The sequence below is a fragment of the Rhyacophila brunnea genome, unplaced genomic scaffold (genome assembly GCF_057557595.1).
Source record: "Rhyacophila brunnea isolate RB1 unplaced genomic scaffold, BYU_Rbru_1.0 scaffold_16, whole genome shotgun sequence".
Classification (NCBI taxonomy): domain Eukaryota; kingdom Metazoa; phylum Arthropoda; class Insecta; order Trichoptera; family Rhyacophilidae; genus Rhyacophila; species Rhyacophila brunnea.
Window position 1 is genome coordinate 6440397 of NW_028232816.1, and position 27994 is coordinate 6468390.

General features: G+C 34.2%; 1 protein-coding gene across 1 annotated transcript in view; it reads right to left on the reverse strand.

Annotated features, from left to right (window-relative positions):
- The window catches only part of LOC147074277 (sodium/potassium/calcium exchanger Nckx30C-like), a 207525-nt gene that overhangs the window by 73724 nt on the left and 105807 nt on the right, over nt 1-27994 (reverse strand). Inside the window, exons 3-5 of the mRNA XM_085944073.1 lie at nt 15565-15785; nt 10329-10461; nt 4904-5156 (exon numbers count right to left, since the gene is read on the reverse strand). Of these exons, the coding sequence (XP_085800199.1) occupies nt 4904-5156; nt 10329-10461; nt 15565-15785 (607 nt within the window). The remainder of the gene's footprint in view (nt 1-4903; nt 5157-10328; nt 10462-15564; nt 15786-27994) is intronic.

Sequence of the window (27994 nt, forward strand, 5' to 3'; positions counted from 1 at the left end):
TAGCGAGGCGCGAAGCGTGCAGTGTGGCCATTGCGATAATATAGTGTGCGTCCGTTCGCTAGAATATGTCACCTAGCACGTAGCCACTAAGCAAGGCACCTGCCCATGTGGCCTAAGCCTTACAGGTAAAAGATTACTTAATCGTGTGCATGACACATTGTTTGTTTTATTATTGATTGTCGAATGATTTTTAAACAATTTAAAGTCAAAGTCACGAAGATATTCTAAATAAAATAATATTAAGCGAGGCTTTAGGAGATATTCTAGGCACGTAAAATAATAAATGTACATTTATTACGTGTTTAATTATTTGGCGGACCTTTCGGAAATAATTGTTTGTTAGGGGTGGTTATAAAATTTTGTATCACTTCATAAAGTTCGTTTCACACGGAAATGTTTCATTTTAAGTGGATTAAAATGTTATTAGCTAATTTAGTTATTCATAATTTTGCATAAAACAGAGTCTCCGTTTATGAAGTAACGAAATAATATTATTAACTTACTCTCAGAGTATTTCAAATTATTCACGGTAAAGAAATTAAAGTTTGCGTTATGTCAAAAATACTATTATGAAGTTATAATATACCTACAGTGTTGCTAGATCTAGCATTTTTCAATAGCTTGCAAAAAACGCATGTGTGGCTTGTGGCGTTTTTACTAGCATTTTTTGATGCTTCCAACAGCTTTAAATGTGCTGAAAATACGCTAGATATTTAGTTTAGTAGCGTGAGAAATAAAACAACATAATTTAACACGTTGAAACAATAATATTAGCATTCATGGCCTTATAGAACTACCATGTTCTATTAAGATCATAATAATATGGGTCTCCGCAGAGTAGAGGTTTGTGTTTACAAGTTTTGTTTTTACAAGAAATGGATGTTAGCCATTTGATCAACTTATCCATACTCTGACTCATACCCAAATGGAAAAACAATATGTGTTGTTGCTAGACTGTTTAGGTATGTGAAATCAATTTGACGATTATCGGAATGACACAAAACGAAACTTGAACGCCGTTGAACGAAATAGTATTTCTGTTAAAATGTGGGGTTTTTACGCGTATACACATTTAGTCGATTGTTTTCACTTTTTTCGATAAACGAAAGGAAATGTATTGACTTCATTCTTGGTAAGAATTCATAAGTAAATTTACCTGCAATTTATTTTCACAAAATCTAGAGTTTTTTCCTGCCATTTTTTTGTCGACCATGTCCTATCCTAATAAGAACATATGGGCCTCCACAGAGTAGAGGATTGTATTAGCAGATTTTGTTTTTACGAGAAATGGATGTCAGCCACTTGCTCAACCTATCAGGTCCATACTCTGACTCATATACAAATTGAAAAACAATATGTGTACTTACCAGACCTAGGATTCGAGCCTGGGTCCCAAGACGCTATAGGTCGACGCTTAAGCCGCGCGGCCATCGTGGATAAATGGTTTGCTTTATTACCCCGTCTGGTTTTGTTTTCGTTAACGACAGTTGGCAACACTAATAATTTATATTATGATAGTAACTTATTTAACCAAGTTCAGACTTTGCAGGTTCCTTGTGACACGAACAAAAACGCCGACCTTCAGTTAGTGTTTATGGCAGAGTATGGTTTAACGACATAACTATACAAATCTAGCCTTGTAGTCAATTCTACTTCTCAAATAGCCGTGCGACAACCTCACGACGAGGTACAAACAGAATATATAAGTCCCATGGTCCTAAACTATGGAAGAAGCAGAGAAGAAATGGTCGAAAAAGACCATGAACAGGTAACCAGTAGCGTAATCGTTTAGTATTAGGAAGTAAAATGTATGTTGTTAACCTTTTCTTTGTAAAATGTAATAAAATTTTACGTAAAAAATTTCGCCTCGAAGAATCGAGACTGTTCAAGTGTAATTGGAACGCTGTGACCGCAGACCTCGAAATGACACGCCATGAAATTTCAAATCGATCTATTTCGGAAATAATTTCCGGGAAATCTCCATTAAACTTAGAAAATAAGTTATGGGAGAGATTGTTTACGTAAAATTAAGCAGGTACATGCTTCAATAACTTTTATAGCTATAATGGAAGTGTATGAAAATTGGAAAAGAAAATTGAATATTTATAAATTTATATACTGTATAATTGTAAATAAAGAATTTTAATACTAATTTTATCAATACAAGATAGGAGTTAACTACCGTTAAAAAAATATTGTAAACGCGTATCTATATCTATAGACGCGTAATTATAATTATAGATTTTGTTAATGCTATAACTTGCTGACTATAACGAATATTGTAAAAGTAACAATTGGAAAAACTTGAGATTCTGGTATAGATGGGTTTCTACCCATAAACAATAATAAATCTTAATTGCCTCCTAAGTAATAAAAGAATCAAATACTGCGACTAAAAACACAAACTGGCGCGTGACCTTGAACCTTAACTGAATTCTGTTCGACTAGAATTTACGGCCCGGCTGTGTTGAGTTGCCAGATAAAAATAGATTCAAGGTTACGTTTAGATTACTATGGAAAAGCCACTATTAAGGACGAAATAAATTTGTAGTCGCTTGTAAATAACATCTTGTTAGGATTAAGCATTTATATATTTAAGTTGAAATGTTAAGTGTAATATTATAGTATTTTCACGTAATAATGTTCGTCCGAAAGGTAAATATCGAATGAAACGTTTTCTGCGGCTCCAAATAGTTTTATTAAAACTTAGTAAAATTCTATTGGCCTAAAAAGGCCAAGAGTGGTGGAAAGGACTAGTACGTGGGTGTCAACCTTTCATTTTGACATTTTAAATTTAAAGACTGCCATTCCCTTATTTAGTACACGAGTACCTATTCTGATACCTCGTTGGAAAGCTAAAAACTTTCCCCTTCGTTTGAACACGAAAAATCATATAAAATCAACTATTTTGCTGACGTCACCGTAACTACGTATTTAAAGGACATGTTCTAGAGGGTGCTTAAAACACCCCTATTAAGTCTTAATTTTGCGGAAATAAAGTAGAGTAAATTTAACCCGATTTAATTAGAAGATATCTCTATTAGAAAGTTACCAGGAACGGGAGATATACGTAAATTTATCCCGTGAGAGAAAGATATACATCTGCTATCCCTTACGGACTGTTTCCTGTTAAACCTCCATCCCGAGGGTATAAAAGGTGACATCCTTTTTCCGTAAAATCATTAGTTTCTACACTTCTCACCGGCGATCTTCAGTAAGCAGCAGACCTCTCTGCGAGCTTGTGGGACACGGTTCTCAGTACATTCGCGATTCATACGTACCAGTAAGTCCCCTTCGACGGGCAAAACGTAGCGCGAATAACTCGTATCTGTCGGTAGTGACGTCGGCCGCCAAAACGTAGCACGAATACTACGTATCTGTCGATAGTGACGCGCCGCGGATTAATTTTATTTTTCATTACTCATCATACGAGGTGACGTAATCGAGATAAATTACGCGATCGAATTTGTTTTATAAAAACAAATTAATAAACTCAGTCTGTAATAATAAATTTTACAAATCTTTTCGGGATTATAAAATAAATTTTTGAAACTTTATTAAGTAAACATAATTATAAAATAAATTTTTGAAACTTTATTAAGTAAACATAATTATAAAATAAATTTTAGTAAACAAATTCCTAAACGTAAAAACAAATTTTAGTAAATAAATTTGTAAACATTAAGCAAACCTTTTGTAAACAAGTCTGTAAACACAAATAAATATTTGTAAATACACTGTGAACATAAATAAACTTTATAAACAACAATAAAATAATTCTATTCTTTTATAAACCTAATACTGTGTGACCAAAGAATAATTTATATTTTCTTTCTTATGGGAAAATATTTCATGAATTAAAAATATCCAAAGAATATCTGCGTATACATTCTCTGAATTAGGTGTGACTTTTCGGGAATTTGTGAAAGATTTCACAGAGATCCTATAGTGAACAAATAAATAGTTTGCTGATACTTTAATGAGATTTAATTACGGGAACAATGACAGTTAATCTTATTGTGTGACCGTGAACTCTAGTACCTGAATAAATTCGGCACCACACCAGCTGAGAGTTTTATTCGGGAATTCAAAAGTTGTGATACTACAAAGGAGATCCACCTCTCCTAATTCATCACTAGTCTCCTCAGTGACGGCCCGGTAGCATTATTGAGCTAGCCGTGAGCCGGGTCATGTCACTTGGCTATATTATAATATGGACTTTCTAATCTAAACGTATATTGACCATTCCGCTATTGATTTATTGGGAAAATCCTAACGGTTTTTGTTATAATATTCCAGAATCTTTTCTTGCGCGTGAAAATATATTCACTTAAAAAAATCGGTACGTGTACTTATGTACGCGCGTTAGAAGTTATACTTATTTGGCCTAACAACACAAAAAAAAAACTTGTGATAACCTAGATTATTCGACTAGCTCTTAATTATCTTGTTAAACTACACACTCAAGAAAAAAGGCCGCTTATTGGAGCGCCGTTGATTTATTTCTGTATACTTTAACTTATATTATTAAGTTACATAATTATTTATCGTTCTATTTGTTTTTAACGTAACAACTGTCACTGTGACGTTTAATCGTTTGTATTATGTAAGGTATTGCAAATGACCGACAATTATAATTAATTATAACAAATATAATAATACAAATATAAAAAACAACAATAAACGGAACAATTCTACTATAAAACTTGCGTTTGTGTATACAGCTGATTGATTAGCAGCTAACTTCATACTGTCGCGCACTTTCGTAACGGCGTGGGCGCTCAGCTCTCAGTTTCACTCTCTACCAAACGCCCCAAAAGAAGTATATCTTCAATAATTATGTAAGTACTGGGACTAAGCCCGCGATGTCGGAGAATAATTTATATATGCGTATGTCACTCACCCAACTGTCACGTCGAAGATGTTACTGCCAACCGAACTGGAGACGGCCATGTCTCCAAAGCCCTTCCTCGCGACTATGACCGACGTGATGAGGTCAGGAATTGAAGTTCCCGCGGCTAAGAAGGTCAGACCCATAACTTCTGGCGGGATCCTCGCAGTGTCGCCCACCACGTTCGCCCACCATACCATCAGGTAGGAGTACGCTGCGATCCACAGGATTGAGCCCAGGAAGGTTATAGGGAAGAGACGTTTGCCTGAAAACACAATTACATGATACGAGGGTGGGTCAATAAGTCCTTAGAAAAGCCGACAGGTGGCGCGACTAGTACTGTAAGCGGTTTGTTTTCATGCAGCGGCACTACCGATTCAGTATCCTGCGAAGTTTCAATCAGATTGGTCGGGTTGTTGTGTGTTTCTCGTACATTTAAAAAAAAAATTTGCTTGTGGAAAATGGAAAAATGGAAAATGGAGAAAATTGAGTTTAGAGCTGTTATTAAACATTTTAATATAAAAGGGTTAACAGCAAAGGAAATAAAAAATGAGTTGGATTTAGTTCACGGCACATCTGCTCCTTCACTTGCAACTATTTATAACTGGTTAAATGAATTTAAACGTGGTCGTACATCAACAAAGGATGAACCACGCTCAGGACGTCCTGTAGAGGTGACTACACCAGAAATGATCAATAAAATCCACGATATGGTGTTAAGTGACCGAAGATTAAAGTTGAGTGAGATAATTGAGGTTACAGGGATCTCAAAAGGTAGCGTCATTTCTATTTTACATGACAAATTGGGCATGAAAAAAATTTCTGCAAGATGGGTGCCGCGTTTGCTCACAGTCGACAATAAACGCAATAGGGTGGTGGCCTCTAAAGCCCTGTTGTCACTCATGCAACGCAATCCGGATGAATTTTTTCGTCGCTTTGTGACTGTAGATAAAACATGGATACACCACTATACTCCCGAGACGAAAGAACAGTCAAAGCAGTGGATTGCGAAAGGCGAACCATGTCCAAAGAAGGCGAAAACCGTAAAATCAGCTGGTAAGGTTATGGCTACTCTATTTTGGGATGCACGTGGAATTATTTTCGTTGACTATTTGGAAAAAGGAAAAACAATAACAGGGGATTATTATGCATCTTTATTGGACCAGCTAAAAAACAAAATTGAAGAAAAACGGCCTCATTTAAACAGGAAAAAAATCCTCTTTCATCAGGACAATGCCCGTGTTCACACATGTTTACGATCAATGGCTAAAATTGAAGAATTGAAGTTTGAATTGGTCGACCACCCACCGTATTCGCCAGATTTAGCCCCCAGTGACTTTTTCCTTTTCCCAAACTTAAAAAAATGGCTAAGTGGACAACGTTTTTTTTCAAATGAAGAAGTCATCGATCGGACAAATGCTTATTTTGAGGACCTTCCGAAAACTTATTTTTCTGACGGTTTAAAAAATATTGAGAAACGTCTAACCAAGTGTATTGAGCTCCAAGGAGATTAAGTTGAGAAATAAAAAAAAATACAAAAATAAAAACTGTTTTAATGCTTTTTTCTAAGGAATTATTGACCCACCCTCGTATTATCAAAAAAAAAATACAAATTCGTAACATTCAGACAGAATTATATTTTCATGACTCATTATTTAAGATAATCATCACACAATACAGTCGAACTTGGTTATTACGATCACGGAAATAGCGAGATCTCGGAGGTAATGAGGAAACATTCGTTGACATTTTTAGTTTATGGTTTTCTCCATACATTTATTCACATTAATAATGATCTACTTCTCGGGTATACCGAGCAAAACTGTTAATGTGTCGATCGTTTAAAAACAACAATTTCGACCCTAAGCAATAAAATCCGACCAGGCAGTTAACTAGACCGATCGGATTATGTTTATGACACTAGTTAAGTGTCTAAGTACCTAATTGGTGTTTTCGCCGACAACATTGAAAAAGTATCCACGCATATGGTTGAAATTACATGTACAAAATCCAAGCTTTGTGAAGTCAGTAGATACCAACCAGCGCCGGCGGCTCAGCACTTCATTACAATAAACAATTTATTTTGTAGTTTATGAATGCCATGCTTTTTTCGAGGATTTTTACGATGGTTTTCAGATTTTTTATGTTCTATGCTTAAATAGAACGTGGCGCGAAAAATGTAATATAACGATGTAACGAGTAGTGCTTATAACGAGGAAATTCAGTCGGTCCCATCTTCCTCGTAATAACCAAGTTCGACTGTATTTGATTAAAAATATTAATTTGTATACTTAGAATTTTTTTTATTATGTACGAAGAAATCTGTAGGCTTACTTAATATTATACTTATATAAGAATACTATTTATCCACATACGCCATAGTTGAAGAGTTAAAGCGGCACTAGTTCTTCGATTAAAAGAACGGTATATAATGGGGTTACAATCTTGAGATCCAATATTCACTGGAATTAATTTTGATGTTAATTTTTTCCTATTTACCTACTATGTAAAAGTTGGTGACCCCTGGAAAACACTTTCCTGAAAGTCGAGACCTGTGTTCTTAATTGTGCATACATCTATCGGATTCCAAATGAGAGCTTTTTTCAATGGTTTGTACGTATAACTTATATGTTTTTTTACCATGTCTGATTCCAATAAGATCATATGGGCCTGAGTGGAGGTTTGTATTAACAGTTTTTTTTTTGTTTTTACAAGAAAAAGATGTTACCCACTTGCGCAACCTATTAGGTCTATACTCTGACTGAAACACAAATTAAAAAAAAAACAATGTGTATATTTTACAGACACAGAATTCGAACCTGGAACCCGACGCTTAACCTGCTCAGCCATTGTAGGCCATGTTTATTATTCAATAAAAAGATTTTTTTATTTTTCGTTGTCACTACATTCATTATCATGATCAATGATATTATTTTGGAAAAATTTCACTTGTTTTTGTCTAATTCTGGGATTGAAAAAAATAATAATGCCACAGTAAAGTTATAGAATCCGGGTTGTCTACTTAGCAACTATATACTAAAGTGTTATTTATTTTTAATAGAAACGACTAATGAACTGAATTTCACTTTTGTCATTGAGTTAGGTAGGTATATAAGTAATTTATAGTACACACTATCTACGCCGATTATTTTCTGTGTCAATATTATAAAAAAATCGTTGTAACACTTTTTAAAAACATTGGTTTACAATTATGTTGGTAATTTACATATTAATAATACAAAACAAATATGTTTATAAGAAATATTGTTGAAACAATGAGAATATGTTAATAGAATAATAATAGATACTTTCAGTAAATCCATTTGTTACAGATATTATAATGTATTTAAGCCGCATGTACTTAAAAACTCGTTAGAGAACTGATTGGGTTAGAGCTGTGCCCATTTTCCCAAATTCAAAACGATTCAGCTGACATAGATATTGTATTGATTCGAAATATTTGTATATTTGTCATTTACAAAAGCAATCGCTTGTTTGATTATTACTTCCTGTGGGCGGCCGAACCTATAAATATAACAAAAGGTGTTTAAATCCGACAATGTTTCGGACGGCGCGTCTGAACTGTCAGAAATCAGCTGATGAAACAATCTGACGCCATTTTGGCGATTCTAATTTTGAATTGCCATTTACAGAACCTTTATTAAACTGTCGAATAAAGGTACCCATCCATTTTAAATTGGCAGTACTTCTAATTATTATTGGATATAACTAGGCTTATGATTTTTAGGTGCTAAAAATGAATAATAGGTACCTAAAATATGTAGTTATAATTGGAAAATAGATTATTAAAATTTCATAATTATGTGCTTAAAAAACAAAACTAGGTGCTAAAAATTTAAGTAAGTATTACAATAAATCACATATATTTCAAAAGTTTAATTTATTATTTATTCACAAATAGAAAACGCTTTATTACAATAAATAATAAAATAATGCTTCAAATTTTCAAATGTAAATCTTTGACGATTTGATCTTAGCAAATTTTTATACATGATAAAACTTTTTTCATCTTCTACAGATGTTATTATTACGTATATAAATGAAACTATTTCTGAAGTAGAAAAAATTTAAACATCTGAGACATCTGATGTATTTTCCAAAAACAGCTTTAGCGTTATAAGTCCAGTATTTTTAATTAAAACACAATTTAATTTTGTACTTATTGTTATTCCAATTGGTCCAGGAACATTGGAATTTTGTGTTTATGTGAAAGTATGTGCTTTAACCTAGAATATGTAAAAATATGTAATTATCCAAAAATATTTAAAAATATGTGCCAACAAATAGGGCTTAAATGTTTCAAAATTGTCTGAAACCGATAGATATTTTTGATATTTTGTTGTGGGGCCGCTCAAAAAAAAAAGTAAATACCTAAGAATCCTATAGATATAACATTTCATTTATTAATTTACTTCGGGTGTTCTAAACCATACTAAAAAATTGCCAAGTAAATTTCACAATTGGGTCATATAATATTATTATTTCCACCAAAGCAAGCGTCATTTTTAGAAAAAAATAGTTATTAGTGGATTAAAAAAATAGCAACAATAGTAATGACTAAGCTGTAATCAATATTTTTCCATCGCATTATCATAATTTTTCAATGTTTTTGAATGTTTAAATCATCGATAACTAATTATATCTAACATGTCGAGTATTTAGAGAAAAACTTTTCATAGCAAAATTTAATATAAAATGTTTTATAATAATGTGTATATTGTATGTATCCCTTATTTTAAATCAATACTCAATATTCGTTGAGTGATTGGCTGGCAATGTATTCGATTTATCGGCTTTTTTTGATTCACGAAAGTCTAGCTCTCCGATTTTTAGATGGGTTTTATTGATTTCAATAGATCTCGAAAATTCCCGAGAAAATTTTTACAAACCCCGTTTACACGTGCATGAATTTACTATTGACGACAGTAAGAAAATGTATGAGTAGTAGACAGTTGGTAGTTGGCAAGATTGCATGCATGAATCAAACAAGCTTGGAAGCTTCTGAATTTTTATATGATAGTAAGATTATTTCGACTGCCGGCAAAAAAACGAATTTTCAAGTTGAACGATTTTCATTAGCTGTCATATAGTACCATAAAATGACAACAGCGCGTCTTGCTCACTCTTAAAGAATGAATTGGAGAGACAGTCAGTACTTATTCGTGTTAACAGTTATTGTCACGATAGTTTAAAATAAGCACTATTACCGCCAGTAAATCCATGCACGTGGACAGGCGCTATTACTTACATATTGTTGAATTTCAAAAGAATTAAAAATATTGCTCGTAAAAATTCTCATTTATAATTTAGAATTTAAGAAATTATTTATTTATAATTAAAGAAAATATCTCTGCAGGTATAATTCCACTAATAACCAAGAACGGTGATATTGATGAATGAAATATGGAGTATTTACCTTTAGGTGTCCTGGTGTCCGGCAGCGTGAGCCAGAGAGGCAAGATGATGGGCATAACGAAGAGGTAGGTGAAGCGTTTTCTCGCTCCTGAAGGCCAGGACATGTCCAAAGGCGCTGGAGGCGGCTCGTCATCCTGGAACGAGAAAGACTTCATCAGACATTACGAGGTAATTTATCTAAAGTCTTATCATATTACATCGCTGTTAGCATTACCACTCTACGTGATCTTGAATGATGTTTAGATATTATGTAAATATGAAATCAAAACCATGAAAAAATTCCTCACAATTGAAACACTAAGTATTAATTGAGTATAAAAATATAATTAAAATGAGTAAATATCAAATTTACTATCACTACATAATATTATCTACGAGTATTTATGTTTGAAAATGATTTAAATATGGAACTGCTTCGAATAAAAAATATAAGCTTAATATTCTTAACATTGGAATAATATTTCAATGAACGTAGTGTATACAATGTTCATATTATTTACCATGGCAACGTAAAAAAAATAATATTTTGGTCTGACTTCGTAAATACTAAATATATGGTAAAAGTAAAATGCACCAATACTTTTATTCTTCAATGGATTTCAATACAAGACTTCATTTAAAAAGTTAACCAGACCAGCGCATCCATTTTATACACACAGCGGCTATCGATGGTAGTTTATCATATTTATGTACTGAGTACTATAATTGTTACAATAAATTAAGCTGTCTAAACTGTCAAAACTGTATATCTCTCTCTAAAAGTTAATTCTCTAAATAGCACTTTTTGACAGTTCAGACGGTTAAGTTATTGTAAAAATTAACCACCTCAATACATAAACTACCCTATACTACCTTCGATAACCGCATAAAGCTGCCTTGTGTATAGAATATATGCGTAGACGGTAATTATAAAAAAAAAGATTTTTTCGCCAAAATTCATGAAAATTATATATTGACCACTGTTTGTTTGGTCATCCAGGGGGGTAATTTGTCAATCTGAACAAATAAAAACCTATTTGAATAAATAAAAACCGATTTTTTGTATAAGTTAGAGTTAATTGTATTTGTTGTCAGTGTATGTTTGCCTTTTGGTTAGTGTAACTATGTACACTACACACGCCTGAAGCATCAATCGTTTATTCTCCCAAGGTGCAGAACCAACCTGCCACTGGTAATGCCAATTGGGAGGGCGATAACTAATTATCAAATCGAATTGCTTCGGGTGTTGATATATTCCACTTGCGGAGAGTGAGTTTAAGTAGACGATATTTTATGAATTCTTAAAATAGGGTCTCCTTAGCAAACTCGATGTACTTCTTTGAATTTCTATAGATGTATAATTGTATTTTCACTGCTTTTGTATGTTTATATTATTTTCTCTTTCTATAGTTTCATTTTTATTACTTCTTTTCTTCATAATAATGTTTCATGACATGTTGTGAACATAATAAACTTATAATTTGTAGTGTCCACAATATGTTAAAATAAATTGAAATTGAAGTTGCCGAAAGGCGAAACCCGTGTCGCAAAAAACGACACAAATGGAAAAGTACAAAACTTAAATCTATTAGAATTTAAATTCAAATTCCATCAAGTACCTTCGGTGGATAGTATTAATATTAAAATAAAAACCTATTCGGAATAAAATATCTATTTTGACGATATAATTATTACGAAAAATCTTCCACAAAAATACATAGGTATTATGTGTACAAAACAGAATAACATTTCATCTTGAAACTTCATGAATAATGTTCTCCCATGTCTTATATAAAGCATCACATAACTTGAACCGCCAAAGTCTAAAACTTCTGACATCATGTGCCACCCAGTAGTTCATAATAAATAGTTTTACTTCTTCTCGGCTGCAATACGTATTATTATTATTTTGAAGTGCGCTATCAAGGAAGTTTTGCGTTATTCATGCTGCAGTAAGCATGTTGGATGCATGATCGACTGAAAAGTGGTTGCAGTCTACTGCAGTTGGATATTTAATTGAATGAAAAATATCTTCACTCTACGAAATAAATGTGTATACGTTTTATGGATACAAGCAGTGGCGGCTGGACGATTTTATAGGTGGGGGGGGGGGGGTTTAGCCATTAATTATTAAGCATATATACCAAGCTATTTAATATAATGATTGATATTAATGGGTAATTTTATATGTTAAAAACCATTTTTAGAATAAATAACATAATTAGTTACTCAATCACACTAAGCAAGCTGTTTTAACTCAATTAGGGGGTATTCGAATTGCTCCCCAGTCAGCGCGTACTAACAGCTAATGAATTCGAATCCTTTGTAGAATGGTACACAATCATCCCGGTCAGCGAGAAATTGACGCAATAGCTTTCTTAATTTATAAATAGGAACTAACTATTAGGTGTGTATTTTTGACATAAGAGGAATGTGGGGATGATCCCTACAAACAAGTAAGGTAGAACCGCCTCTGGATATAAGTATTACTTACTTAAGGTATATTTTAGGTTTTATATATTATATTGTCAACAGTTATTAATTGACTAAAAACTAGCTTTATTCTAACAGCCATTTTAAATCGGTAAACAAGAGTTTTATAATACAATATTTTTTATAACATTTCTGTTATAAATCGAGACCTTACATTTTTATTTCATTGATTTATCTTGGTTTAATAAGTATCAATGACAGCAGAGGCGAAGGGTGGAGTAAACTGTTAAGATCCGACATAAATAGTGCACACTAAATTTGTCAGTCAAACGTAATTGTTTTCATTGAACTGATACTACAATATCGTGTAGATGGAGTTTGTTAGTTTTTAAAATTCAATTAAACTTTGCCTAATTCAAGCCATAGTAATAATATTCATTTTTTTATAAAATATCTAAAATTTTGCCTTTAAATTATACATAATTTAAAATATTTTATAGATACAAGAATATTTAAAAATATCTCAATTTTCAACATTAAAGCACGCGAATTACCTAAATTAAAAACTTTAGAAGAAAAGTTGTAACTGCTATTGGAATTAGGGAATCCAATCCCGAGCCAAAATTCTGATCCCGGGATTTCGGGATTATAATTTGACAATCCCGGGATCCCGGGACTGGTCCCGGGATTGGCATTTTTTCCATTGTTAATATAAAATTTTTATATTTACAAATAACATTGATAAAATCGGTCAAAAATAAATCTAGTATAATTTATACTATTTAAGACATTTATTGTTAATATTGTATACGTTCAATCTTGAAAATACAGAAGTTTAACGGAGTAAATAATATTGTAATTTATATAATAATAATGAATTTAATAGGAGATTGCTGTTTCTGATAGTAAAGACTTAATGAATGGATTAGCGAGATTTAAAATAGTAAAGCAAAATAATCATGGCGTACTTATGGCTTCTCCGCTTCATAAATCTAATTAGTCAGACAAATATTAAACTGCCGTAAAACATATGATATCATGGTGGAATTACTTAGTGAAAAGTGCGAAGCATTGTTTTTTTTCCAATCTTTCCATTTTTAATAATTCATGTGAAAAAATAAAATGAATCGGCAACCTACACATGGGTATAAATCAAACTTCATTCAAACTCAGTTTATTTCTAATGTACCTAGTTATTTTTTATTAAAAGTATTTTTTATATTTTCGCTTTTATTTTATTTTCCATAAAAATTGATAAAAAAATCAATCCCGAAATCCCGGGATTATGTTTATCAATCCCGGGATTCATAGGTATCGAAAATAGCTCGGGATCCCGGGATCTCGGGATTCGGGATCCCGGGATTGGAATCCCTAATTGGAATCAATCTGTCTAGTCTGATGGCTCTACGCCAGAGCCTCTACATGCGTCTACGATGCTACGCCAATAGTAATGGGTCAAATTTAATTTCATTGACGCAAAGTCAGAAGTTGTCAGACAATGTGATTAGCAGCGAATATAATTACGTTATATATATTATTTTCATTAATTTCATCTACATTATTATTTTTCTTTTGGTCTCGTCTTCTATCGAAGGTTGGCGACCAACTTGCAGTACGCCTTCATATTCTAGGCCAATGATTTGAGCTACCCCATCTCCACCCGCCATTGTATATGCAGTCGCAATTTGTGCATGGCCACCTTCCATGACATTATAAATATGTTAGAATATAGAAAATAGTGCCACCCTTGTCTCGAAACGAAGCTGCACGGGACTGGTATAGCAACCTTGGTTCTTGAATTTCTCGGTCGTCATTTATCTTTAAAGACATGAAGTGTCTTCTATAATACCGGTGTACTAAAACTCTACCGATAAAGAGGCGTCAGAAGTCAGGAGTTGAAAGTAATGAATCTAAGGAAGGATCGGAATTATTCCGTCCTCCATATGACGCAGCAAATTTTTCAAATGCCTCAAAGTTGGCCTTGGTTGATATCAAGTCGGCGTGGTCAATTGAGCCCGTGTGTGGACGGACCCTAGAAAACAGCTTCGCTCAGTCGGATCCCATCAGCGGGCAGTTCCAGATGCCGTCTTCAGCGTCTTGATGGTGGTGCTTGCATGTGCATGTTCTATCAAACAAAAATCGTGTAGCTTAGCTGCGAAGTCACCATGACCGTTCAGGAACCGGTTTATAATTAGTCTGTCTATACAAACATTTGACCGGTCGCAGGAGGAGACGTTCGGAAAGCGGGTGGCGGTTGGAACGCCTCGAGAGGGATCATTATCGCGGGAAAACGGCGAACCAAACTACATGAAGCGATTGTTCCGTGACGCTTCACGCGCATTAAAAAATGTTCGACATTGAAGAGTTTATTGATGCATTTTGACGGTTTCGAGTAGTTTGTAAAATTTAGGTATAGCCGTTTTACCTGGTTACGACATCAGACATGGGATTGTAAGATGCGACCCACGGATTTTGGTATAAATGCTATATAATACGCTAGTACGGGGTACTAAAATAATAAAAAAAGAGTGAAGAAAAAGTAAGACATTTTTTGTTCGAAAGAGGTTTTTTTATCTGACATAATATTATTAATGGTGTGACACTATAGATAATGCAAGTTAGTGCGTAAGAAGTATACTGGGTTAATGTGTATGTTGTTTTGATTACTGACAATAATTACATCGCTCCTGTCGTATCAGCTTGTCTCGCTCAGGCCACCGTCATCATTCTCAACAATGTGGTTATTAAAAAATATAGTGGAGAATAGTTGCTCTGAGTCTAAGAGAGATTATCTAAAATGGCGATGATGGATGAGCATAACATACCCCATCCGGCGGATCCGGTGGTGCCCCATTCGGAAGGTCGCTGTTGGGCGCGCTGGCCGTACTGGCAGTGGACAGGGCCGCGCCCCCCGCCGACCCCGCAGCTCCCGACATCGACCCCGCCCCGCCTGACACGGAGCCCGAGCCCGCAGGCCTCGTCGCGTCCAGCAGGACTTTCAGTGAGGCGATCGCATGCAGCTGGGTCGCCTTCTCGTCCACCTTGCCTGTGAAATAAGGAAACGAGCACTTGTAAGTATTCATGACATTCTGTTGGATGAATTTAGTGTGGTCATAAGTAAAAATATTAACAGACTAAATATTATATAAAAAATCGGTGTGTGTACTTATGTACGCGCGTTAGAAGTTATACTTATTTGGCGTAACAAAACAAAAACATAACTTGTGATAACCTAAATTCTTCGACTAGCCCTTAATTCTCTTGTTAAATTACACACTCAATAAAAAGGACCGTTTATTGGAACGCCGTTGGTTTATTTCTATACACTTTAACTTATATTACTAAATTATATAATTATTTATCGTTGTTTTTATTTTTAAAGTAACAACTGCCTCTATGACGTTTAATAGTTTGTTTACGTAAGGAATTGCAAATGGCCGACTATAATAAATTCGCTGCCTAGGCAACGGAACAATAATTCTAAACTATAATATTATACTGTATAATCGTCACGATTGGAGTATCATACTGTGGCGTAATGGTAGCGCGTTTGGCTGATAACCGAACAATCGGTGGTTCGAATCCAATCGAGTGTGTTTATTTTTGTGTGAAAAAATAAATTATGTGTTACATGTCACACGCCAAAAATACACTCTGATCTGATTTTCCAAACGCGCCTAAAGAAGTATAACTTCAATAATTGAGACTTTCACGGTTGTTTGTTAAATAATTAATGTACTTAATACATTTTTGTGCAGATAGTTGCCGCGTGTATAGTATCCTGTTTGCTGAGTGCCCAGCATTCTGATACACATGTTAATACTAGACGCAGCAGAGTTTTATACACGATTGTTTTGGTTTTGCTTGAGAGTGCTATGCGCTTTAAGGTTCAAATAGACTATATGACGATTGGGCACATATGTGACAAGAGCGTTTTAGTGTCTATGATCATATCTATGCCATTCCGTTTACACATGAGCCAATATATGTCAAAAAATCTATGATAGAAGCGTGGGCATAGATTCTATGACACCCGTATGTGCCAATCCGTTTACACACGATGCCGTAAAATCTATTGTGTCACATATTTGCCACTGATAAATACTACCAACATGACGCTTGACAAACTTTATGGTTGGTACGCCTTCATAAACGTCAAACAGATAATAATTATAAAACGAAATAAATCAGTACCTACCTAGGCTTGTTAGTGAGATTTTAAATTTATTTATCTATTTGGTTCCTGTCCATATCATATTATAATGCCGGCGGATGGAGCTACTGCCGCGGCAATCGTGGCATATGTATTGTTGGTAGACAATAAAAAACCAAGACGCAGACGAGTTTGGGTTCGTGAGTGGATTGCAAGACGGGAAACTCTCGGATGCTACAGTAATTTAATAAGAGAGCTAAGAGTTGAGGATACGGCAATGTATAAAAATTTTGTACGCTTGTCGCTGGAAGATTTCGATGCATTGTTGTTAAAGATACACACGAAAAAAACATCAGGAATCAAGAATTGAGATCACAACGATATGGAGTAGAGTATCTTTACCTAGCTTAATAGCCTAAACAAGTCATCAATTGAAAAGAGAACTGAGACTGAATGGTCATAGGATAATAGTGTGCTTAATTTCACAGAGCATCTGCCTAATATAATACCAAGTTTCAGGAAGGAACGTACCTCAAGGCTGTCTACACTTTTGTGGATAGGTACCTAGGTACCTTTATACATTTCATAGAATAATAATATACTATAAATACTTTGCAAAGAGAGCTCGTTATCTGAATTGGAATAGCTAGCCGCTAGAGAAACACTTAACTCGATGTGGAATGTCTAATAAAAATCGTTGCGATACTTGCTAAATTTGAAGTAGTGACGACAGCTATCGAGTCACAGCCAAGGAACTTCAGGAGGCCGAAAAACGTTCATCTCACGTGGTACCTGTCGCTGGTCCCTTGGCCACTCTTTGTCGCCTTTTCCTTATTTTTATAGTCTTTGTATTGGCACCGCAAACTCTGCCATTTACGCGTGGCATCATCCACCGAGTACTGAGAACTGCTTTCAAGGCCCAAATCTTGTACGATTTGGACCCTGTTTTTATAATCAGTCAGTGTACAGTCCCACAATAGTGGATTACCTTCTACCAATCCGATTAAATTAATGATTATTTCATCCGTCCACTCCAACACGATTTTGCGACTTCTTCTGTCCATTTTTTACTAGGTATTGTTTCGTTTAGTAGTCAAGATTGTTGAGATGGCGTTTGAAATCAAAGACAGAAAAACACTTCCCGCGCGATCTATGACCCATAAACAATAATATATGACAACATGCTCGGCATAGATGTCACAGACGTAAACTAGTGTCACACAAAATTACCGAGGTGTTTACACTGAGCCGAAAATCTATGACGTAGAAGGCCGTCATAGATCGTTTGACATATATGTGACAGTCTATGACATCGTATTTACACTCTATGACACAGGATGCCAACATAAGAAACGGGTTTTTCGACATATATGTGACCGATCGTCATATAGTGTATTTGAACCATTAGAAGCCTTTGGATACCAAAATAGCACCTGTTGGCGAGAATTATCTGGTGATTTATTTCGTCGCTTGTGTTAGGCCATCCTCCCACGGCGCAACTTATGTCCGTCGGAACTGAAACTAAAATTCCAGCCAGTATCTAGCTTATGTATTTCAATGGCGGCTCGCTGACGGCGAGACTGGAATCTCTCAGCTTCAAAACGGTCGCGAAGAGATGCGACATGCTAGTCGCGCGGTCTCTGAAGTTTCCAGTCACCGTAAAACAGTGGTACCAACATCATTAGATTTCGGTGAAAAATCATATTTTCTTACCAAAATTGGTTAAATATTAATTGGAAAATCAAAATAACCGTATGTAAACGCTGCAGCGCGCGTGTTGTCAGTTTTTGTACAACACGGTTGATAGTTGAGTTTGACAGTTTGAGGTTATGTGATTATTATTTCAACTGGGTTTCAGTAGCGCCGTGTGCGAAGCATCACATTGGTCAGTTTATGAGTTCCTTCACAAACTAGTTCCATCAGATTTCAGTTGCGCCGTGGGAGGATGGCCTTAGTGTTTGTGACAAGGTACCATAGACGAACAAAAAAATCACATTTTTAAAAGCAACGTTGCCAATGATAAAAGTATTAATTGTTGTCTTATGTTACAGTTACATTGTTGACAACTGGAATGTATTCTGTTATAGTTTTCATAATGATACATATTGGTATTTAGATTATCCGTATTATCTACGGAATACATATTATTATAGTTATTTTAAATTATGTGTTTTAAATTAATATCTCAAAATTTTTCGGAGTTTCTAAATACGTATTTTTGAAAAGGCGGTCATTTATATTTTGAAGGGATGATGAGGTCTGTGGGGATAAAGTCGTAGTTGCTTGGAAGTTTTGAGGAGAGAGTTCATTTATTGATGCAAGAATAAATAAATACAATGATAAAGATGACAGAGTCATATTATAATCGCGGATACGGATGTACGGATTAAATCGATATTATTGAGAGATTAATTAATAAGAGTGCGAGACTGAACTCAGTGGATTGACGGTTGATTGTTTCGAGTGACCGGACTCGACATGAGTGACGAGTTATACCGTCCTTGCTATTTATACAAATGCATTTCATACCTTACAAGAGACATTGTCGCAATTAAATAAGTAATAATATACATTATTGATCTAGGTTATGATTGAGGAAATGCTGACAATTGCTTACGCCACTTTGGTTTTATTTTAACAAAAAAATAAATATTGAAGTAGGTATGTCATACTTGGAATTCTGAGTGGTGTGATTACTATAAATTTATTTATTCTATTGCGGAGATATCCATCCTTTTTGGCGTCTACAAAATGCTTTAAAGATTAACACACCACTATATTATGACAATAACATAGTGGTTCTATATGCTTCTGATATTAATTCTGATAACTAAAACAAATAAACCGGAATGACGTAATCAACAGAGAAAGCGATCAAGAAGTGTCCCCGGTTAAATCTTAATTAAACCAAACTAAAAGGGATCATTTTCAGACCGTTTGAATAAGATAGCAAAGTTGGCAGTGCTAATAGCTGAAATTGTTGTAACTCAAACAATAGAGAACAACAACTGAGAACTAAGACGTGGTATAATAAATTGTAAAGGGTGATAATTTTTGAATATTTTATTATAGTCGAAGCTGCAATATTTTTTTTTAAACCGCTGACGATAGCCCGGGATTTTATTCGTATGAAATACGGAAATAAAAGTAGACTGATATACAAAATAAAGAAATAAACTGATTCGATGCGATCTAGATGCATTATCGAAACCAGCAACGTCCTTGGGCAGAGTACTACCCATATGGCGACTTAAAATACCACCCGCTTTCATTTTTAGTCTCAAATTGTATGCGAAATTGTTAGATGCACACCTCCCTATGTTATCATCTTTAACTAAATAGTAAATGTAACAAAAATCTTGATCTTGAAAAATGACATACACACAATCTACTGAGGATTAGAGTATTGTCACGAAAACTTATCCCAAACAACGGTAGTTTAAGGTACGTGCAGACAAATATAGATGGCACCTTGTGATGTTTTAAAACTTAGATGTCTGTACTTTCTAACGAAGCGACCGCATCATAAAAAAAACTGCAATTGCTTACAAAAAAACTGTTGTAATGATCGTAGTCGTTTCTTTATATTATGTTGACGCTCATAAGCAACGAATGACCTGCCTATCCCCACGGGACTTCAATTATCGGAACACTATCAACTCGTGATTAATTTTCATTATTAGCTGAAACTAATCCCGCGTGATTCATAACGGTTGGACGTAGAGCGCCAACTCTCAATCAGTACCTCACTCACCATTCTACCACTGCTATTTTATCACTTTACCAACAGATTAATTATTGCAAGTGCGTTATTTATGATAGGTTTTTAACAGAGAGTAACTAAAAAATAAACTACATTTCGTACATAAGTATTATTGAATATTTTGAAACAACAGACAGATACTTAAAAATGTTGTTATTAGTTATACATTTTAATTGAATAAATAAAAGAATTGTATCACCAAACAAATTATACTTCATACTATTAAGATATTTTAAGAACCAAAACAATATTTTACAAGACACTTGGAAAACCTATATTAAATAATGCCTCAGAAAACTATGCATTTACCGTGGAAAATTAACTCAAAATACATTCTAAAGAAAACTGTGTGATGTGAACTATTTTTTTAATGTCATAAGACTTTATTATTTTGTCAGTTAAGTTTTTCGATAAAATATATGCAATTGGCTTATGGTAACTAAAATATAATAGGTACACAATATAAAATATGACCGTGTTATAATCAAATAGTGTAGCAAGCATTAATTTAGGTACCATATAGCAGTGCTCCGCAACCTTTTCTCACCCACGGCACACAAAAGGTCTACCCAAAATTCCGCGGCACACTACACGTAAAACAATTTATATACCAAAACATGGACCCCAGGCCAGAATTTTTGGCGCCCCCCCTACCTGTCGCCAAGGTTAAAGACAGTTTGATACTTTAAAATAGCGTTTTTCAAATGATGTTCGAAGTAAAATAAATCGTATTGATTCTATGTTTAGTGATTTTTTGTATTTATTAATTCATTCACTTGACCTACAGTTAGTTGTCGGTGAACAATAATTATTTGTCGAGTATTGACACAATAATAATAAATTATATCTCACAATCGTATGTGTTAAAATATTAATGTCAGTGAAGTAAAACAGCGCCGCAGGCGACGTATTTTTGCAATTAGAGCAAATTTGTAATTTGTGTTTATCTTACTTATCTGCTTGACGCCACCCCCCTGAGCTTGTGCCCCCGGGGCACCAAAATTACATTACATACCTACTTATTTGATAAATAATTAAATAAACATAACACACGGCGAAGAACCAAATGTACATTAGTATTCCCATGTATTTGTATTATCAATAAATATCTTGTTTCAATGATCGTACAAGTTTTTAGCCTTACTTAGTTAGTTTGGTAGGCTTGTCAGAAATACGAGGATATTCTTTATTAACCGAAATCCAGAAAATACCATAAGCGGTTCTATAGAATTTTTGGCATTGGTTGCAAAAGGGTTTCGAATCCAGTCGTATTGATTGTATGAAAGTAATGATGAAATTTCTTTTGAAGCAAAGTTAAATGTTTTTGAGACGGATCCAAAATTATTTGCTTGTTTTCATCGGTGGTCTGGTAGGTCCTTTGGTACATTTGTAGAGATCCTTGCCTTAAATCTTTCTAATTTATCAGATCACGTCAATATATATTCATTCTGACATTGTATTGTTTTATTAAGTTCATGCAAGTGCTCAAATGTATTTATTACCAGCCATGTACGCAAATTTGGCTATTAAGTAAGTATTGTATAACATACAAAATTATTTGTGTTTTTTTGGAAGCAATGCTCCGCGGAACACCTAGCATCGTTTCGCGGCACACCGGTTGCGGAGCACTGCCATATAGGATAAAGCATTAGCTAAATTCACATAATTATGATGTATACACATTTTCTTCTCCCATTCTTCTATCGCCTGATTAGTGTAGAGTGATTTACAGCCAATGAGATTTTATATAGGGTTTGTCCAAATGGAAGGTGGGTAATGTACGGTTTTCGTTTTTAATAACGTATCCTTGAGCACAGCAAAAAATTAAGCCTCATCTAATGTTAATACCAAATGTCATGTTATTTTAGGTTACATGTAAATTGTACGTAAAACATTTCACCGAGGCACAGTTCGCCGTGAGCTTTCTTATCGGAAAGAGATGACCGTATACTATACGGTCTCCAATTTTATTAGATTCCACATTAATTCAATTTTCATAGCTGATTTTTCCAAAATTCATGAATTATTCAAGAATGAAAGCCTAACCTAACGTAACAAATAATCCAGTATTTCGGCTATTTTCAAAATTTGTTGCTTGCTGGCTTCCTGTAAAGTGTAAGCCAACAAGAACTGTGTTTTATTAATACATTAATTTTATGTCAGAACTATACGACCCAAAGAGGTTGGACGGTCTTTAATATACAGACATATATTTCCGATACAATATTTAACGTTGAAGTGTGATACGGCAAACTGCATACGTACGAGTTTCCGAATACGGTTATTTTAGGGCTATTAAAATTGTTACCTTTATGTGGTTTTATTTAGTGACTAAGTACAACACAAAACAGCGATTTTACTTGAGCATATACAGCGGGTCATACTTTTGCCACTGTTTCCACGCAAACACTTTGGTAAATACATAGAAAAAAATCATCTATTTCCTCCCCGACAAAGCTCACACGCGTAACTACTTTAGTGCACGTGACGTATTTTCGTTAAGTTATATTTTCATCATATTACTAGTATGAAATATTCTTGGTGGTAAGTTAAGATATCTACAAATCAAAAAGAACAAATTTGAACTACTCATCACTGGCACGGTATTCCTCTTTTGTCCCACTTAAACTGAAGAAAGTTAAGGATGACAAAGTGCTCACACAAAGGTATCCCGTGACCTACAATATTGTGTATTATTAAACTCCATTAATTATGTTGTGTCAGAAACTTGTGGGGCGATTTTGAAACTGCCAAGTGTACCTAAAGTTGATAGAAATTGTAACTTCATTTACCATTTAAATTATTAATTCATTCGGAATTGTTCGATATAAATACAAAAGTTCAGCGTCTAAGCAATAGTTATAATATAGCGAATATAACTTAATCTACTCTATAATATAAAAAAGATAGGGTTTTCTGTCACGTTTTTTTGTACTGCTCAAGAAGCCTTTTTGATCCATTTCCCGTATTTAGAGACTTGAAATACACATGTGCTACTATATACATTTTAATAATAATATTAATAATTTTGATAATATATTTAAATAAAATTTGGGGGCGACCTGGTATAATATAGGATTAATAATAATTATCGACCGTACCCTTAATAAAAAAAGGTTAGAGGTTCTGGCGGAGTACGAGATGGGGAGGCAAGGCCTCTAATATGGGATATGGCTGCGGAAAGTAACTAAGGTGACAGAGCCTCAAAAAATGATCAATGCGATAATTATGTGTATGTGGTCATCCCTGTGGGAGTCATGATGTTGTGAATGAAGAGGTCGAGATTTGGTGGTTGCTCCGATGAATGGAGGAGCGAGTTTTATTTGCAGCGTAAACAGTCGGTACAAGAGTATGTTACAGTAGTTATGTTACAATACTTATGATACTGTTCCGAGGTCCGAATTTCGGTAGAATGAGATGTTGTACGGAGCGATACAGAGACTGAGATAAAAACAGACCGGGAACATATATTCGAGTAACATGTCCAATGAATCATGATTCGGTGTTTATTGACGTACTTACAAGCAAAATAATATCTTGAAAAGAATATTTAGGAAATAATTATTATAATTGAGTCAGTTACTATATGGAATTTGTGTCATCGGATATAGCTGACTATGTGGAAAAATGGATTTCGCGGAAATAATAATTGCAGTAAGCTATTTACTGAGTTTGCTATAATTGGACAACTACAGAAAATGGATGTTAAAGAATTTGTAATTGCGGTAATGTATTTAATACCGCCGATCAATATGCTGACACGGATTCAGTTGTTTATCCCCATTTATGTATTCATTTATTGTGACAAGACAATGAAGAAAATCTTCTCTAATAGACGGAACCTAAATATTAAAAAAAAACAAACAAGCTAAAAAGGTACTTTTTTTAATGACTATTAATTACATTCTAATCTAATGATTTAAATTTCTCATAACTCGCAATATCGAAATATTAACATACATTGTATATAGGTAGCTTATGTACATTAAAGACATTTACAATGATTTTTTCTGAAAAGAAAATTTAATTTAATCGGTTTATTTTTAAAAAGAAAATGTTTTAAATTTTATTAAATAATTATTGTCCATATTATTCTAAACAAAAGAAATCTTGTATATTATGTTATCAGTTGACAATACTCGACTTAAGCCAACGAAAACGGTCCCAATTATTATTTACATATGTGGAATAAGGAATAAGTATGTACTTCATATTATTTTGTTTGATGTAAATTAATACAATGTCATTTCACAAAGAATTGATAGTTGACACTATTAAAGAAAAAAATGTTTAAACTATATGCCTTATATTGGGAATTGATTTTCAATCTGTCACTTATTTTGCCGATCAACCAAAATATGTTATGTTGTAGGTAAAAAAATAATAAATATATTTTATAATTAACTTCCTAAACACTGAGAATGTCATTAATAGCATGGTTAGGCTTAACATGCAAAACCTAAATTGAAGAATGTGGGAAATTGTGATATAAAAAATAATCGTTTGGTTTAATAATTATTCATTTTTTTTATTACTTAATTCCCTCTATTAACAAAGTTTATCAACCCCTGGAAAGAGAAGTTATTTGGTAAATCAAATCAACAACATTAATTCAAAATCAACGTACGAAGCACACACGCAAAACCAACCCCTAATAATTTTAATAACACTGAGTATTCCAGTGAGAATCAACCATTTAATCCGTCTGTATTACATCATCTAAACGAATTATAATTGTAGTTGAGTAAATCAAGCTAAAAGTTCAATATTCAATTTTATCAATTCTGCATAACTATTTTTAAAATTCTGTAACTGAGGTATTGTCTTGAAATAATCCATTATTACGATTGCAAGATATGATAATGAAATTTGTTTATAATTATTAGTGTTCGAATATTATAAATAAACCATAGATATATTAGTCTTAAGCGTAGGGTGTTCAACCAATGTATGCTACCCATGCTCACGTATGGCTGCGAGACGTAGACCCTCAACACGAGAGATGTCCAAAGGCTAAGAGTCACACAGCGAGGCATGGAGAGGTGCATGTTGGGCATCACGCGAAAGGACCGTAAGAGAAACGAATGGGTTAGGAAGCAGACAAGAGTACGCGATGTAATAGACGTTGCCAAACAGCTGAAATGGAGATAGACGGGGCACATTGCTCGCCGAAAGGACGGCCGCTGGACAAATGCCGTCATCCAATGGTACCCAAGGGGTACGAAACGGCCACAGGGTCGCCCTAAAAGCCGCTGGATTGACGAACTGGTAAAGTTCGGCGGAAATACGTGGCAGCGAACGACACAGGACCGAGAGAGTTGGAGAAAGCTTGGGGAGGCCTTCATCCAGCAGTGGATTGACCCCGGCTGATGATGATGATGATATAGATATATTAAACCACAAAAAAACTAATTTGAACGAAAAGTTGTAAACATTTATTGTTGAAATAAGACAATGGTTAGCTGGAGTAAATCATATTAGTCGTTGTATAAAATATGGCCGATATTATATTATAACTTCTCTTGGATTATTGGCTGATCTTAAAACCACCTTATTAGCAATGTTATCAGTGTTATCACCTAAGAAAATTATCATCATACACCAATACAGTCACAGCTCTTCTCAGATAGACAGCTATCTTTAATGTCTAGGTTTTGACTCCATATATCAGTGGCGAAGGGTGACTTTTTGAAAGAGGTAGGCTGTGGGAGTAACCATGCTTGTCAGGTATATTTACGGGAAATAAGAATATAACCCAATATTACTGATGAATAGGTACGCTAAATCGATGAAATTTCAAAAGCTTAATTGGTTTGTTATACTTAGTTTATAACTAATAGATAAATAAAAATCACGAGATAAATTATGTTATATTTTTAACAACAATCAATACATATTTATGTGATTGAATCCCATAGAAATTATTTTTTTAAATTATCTTCTTATTAATTATTTTGAATAAATGTGCTCTAGCGACGTAAGCGCTAACGAAACAGCCTGTAGATTTGTATGCGGGACGCCAGACATTTTGAAATTATGAGAAAAAATCTTCATATTGAAAAACCCGTCGATTAACGCAAAAATGATCCTATACAATATGTGAAGCGAAACGCGACGTATTTTATTTTTTTAAGCTTTCAAGAGATGCCATAGATGGTGCTTATTGAAATATGGGAAAAGATCGTAAAATTATGAAAATTATACGATAAATGTCTTTGGGGCATATTTAATATATTATTATTTGTGATTATATAAAAACGTCAATATGAAATTAAAAACTATTTTTCTTAAGAAGATAGGCTTTAAATAATCGCCTAGTATGGAGTCTTCGCCCCTGCCATATATCAGTACTAATACCCAGACTTATGTCTCAATTGCGGGAGTCATTACTATCTCAATTGTGATATTATTTTAATCAAATTAGATTTACATTAGAAACAACAAACACTTTATAATGTTCAGTTAAAAGTTTTGAAAGGTACAGTCCTACAAACTTATCTAAAGAACGGTCAAAAATGGATCTTCAACTACCATATGGACGCCATATTGAAAACGACATTTGAATGTCAGATTATGACCAGTTGCGAGTCTTGATTGGGTAGTTTTCGAATGTGGCTCCCCCATCAATTCTTCAGGTAAGTTTGTAGGTCTGTACTATTATTTATTCCATAATATTATTTAAACGCCCACGGTGGCCGCGCGGTTTAAGCGTTGGACTATAACGCCGTTGGTCCCAGGTTTGAATCCTGGGTCTGGTAAGCACACATATTGTTTTTCAATTTTTGTTTGTGTCAGGGTATGGACCTAATAGGTTGAGCAAGTGTCTGCAAGAAAGCAAAATCTGTTAATACAATGAGGATCGGACATGGTCGAAAAAAAAATATTTTTATGCTACACTCAAATTTAATTGATACTTTCAATATACAATACACCTTATGAACTAACCCAATCTAAAGTCTAGATACGTTTGTCCCCATTGCTTTAAAATAAGTAGATAAAACTTTGGTCTACAGAATCAGATAAATAAAGTCTCGTTTCCTCTTTCATTGTAAAAATATTGTAACAAACAAGACGATAATTCTACCAATACTGACCTACGGGTCAAAATGTTGGACTATCACCAAGGCATATGAGTGTGCGCTCAAAGAATTCAAGGAGAAGGTACTGTGTAAGATATATGGACACATACGAGAAGGAGAATAATGGTGTATTCGGCATAACCTCAAGTTTTATAACATATTCCAAGAAAAATGTATATCTGCATTCGTTAAACTTAGTATGGGCGATGGTCTGGTTATGTAGCCAGAACGGATAGTGCTCAACCGACGTGGGGAATCCT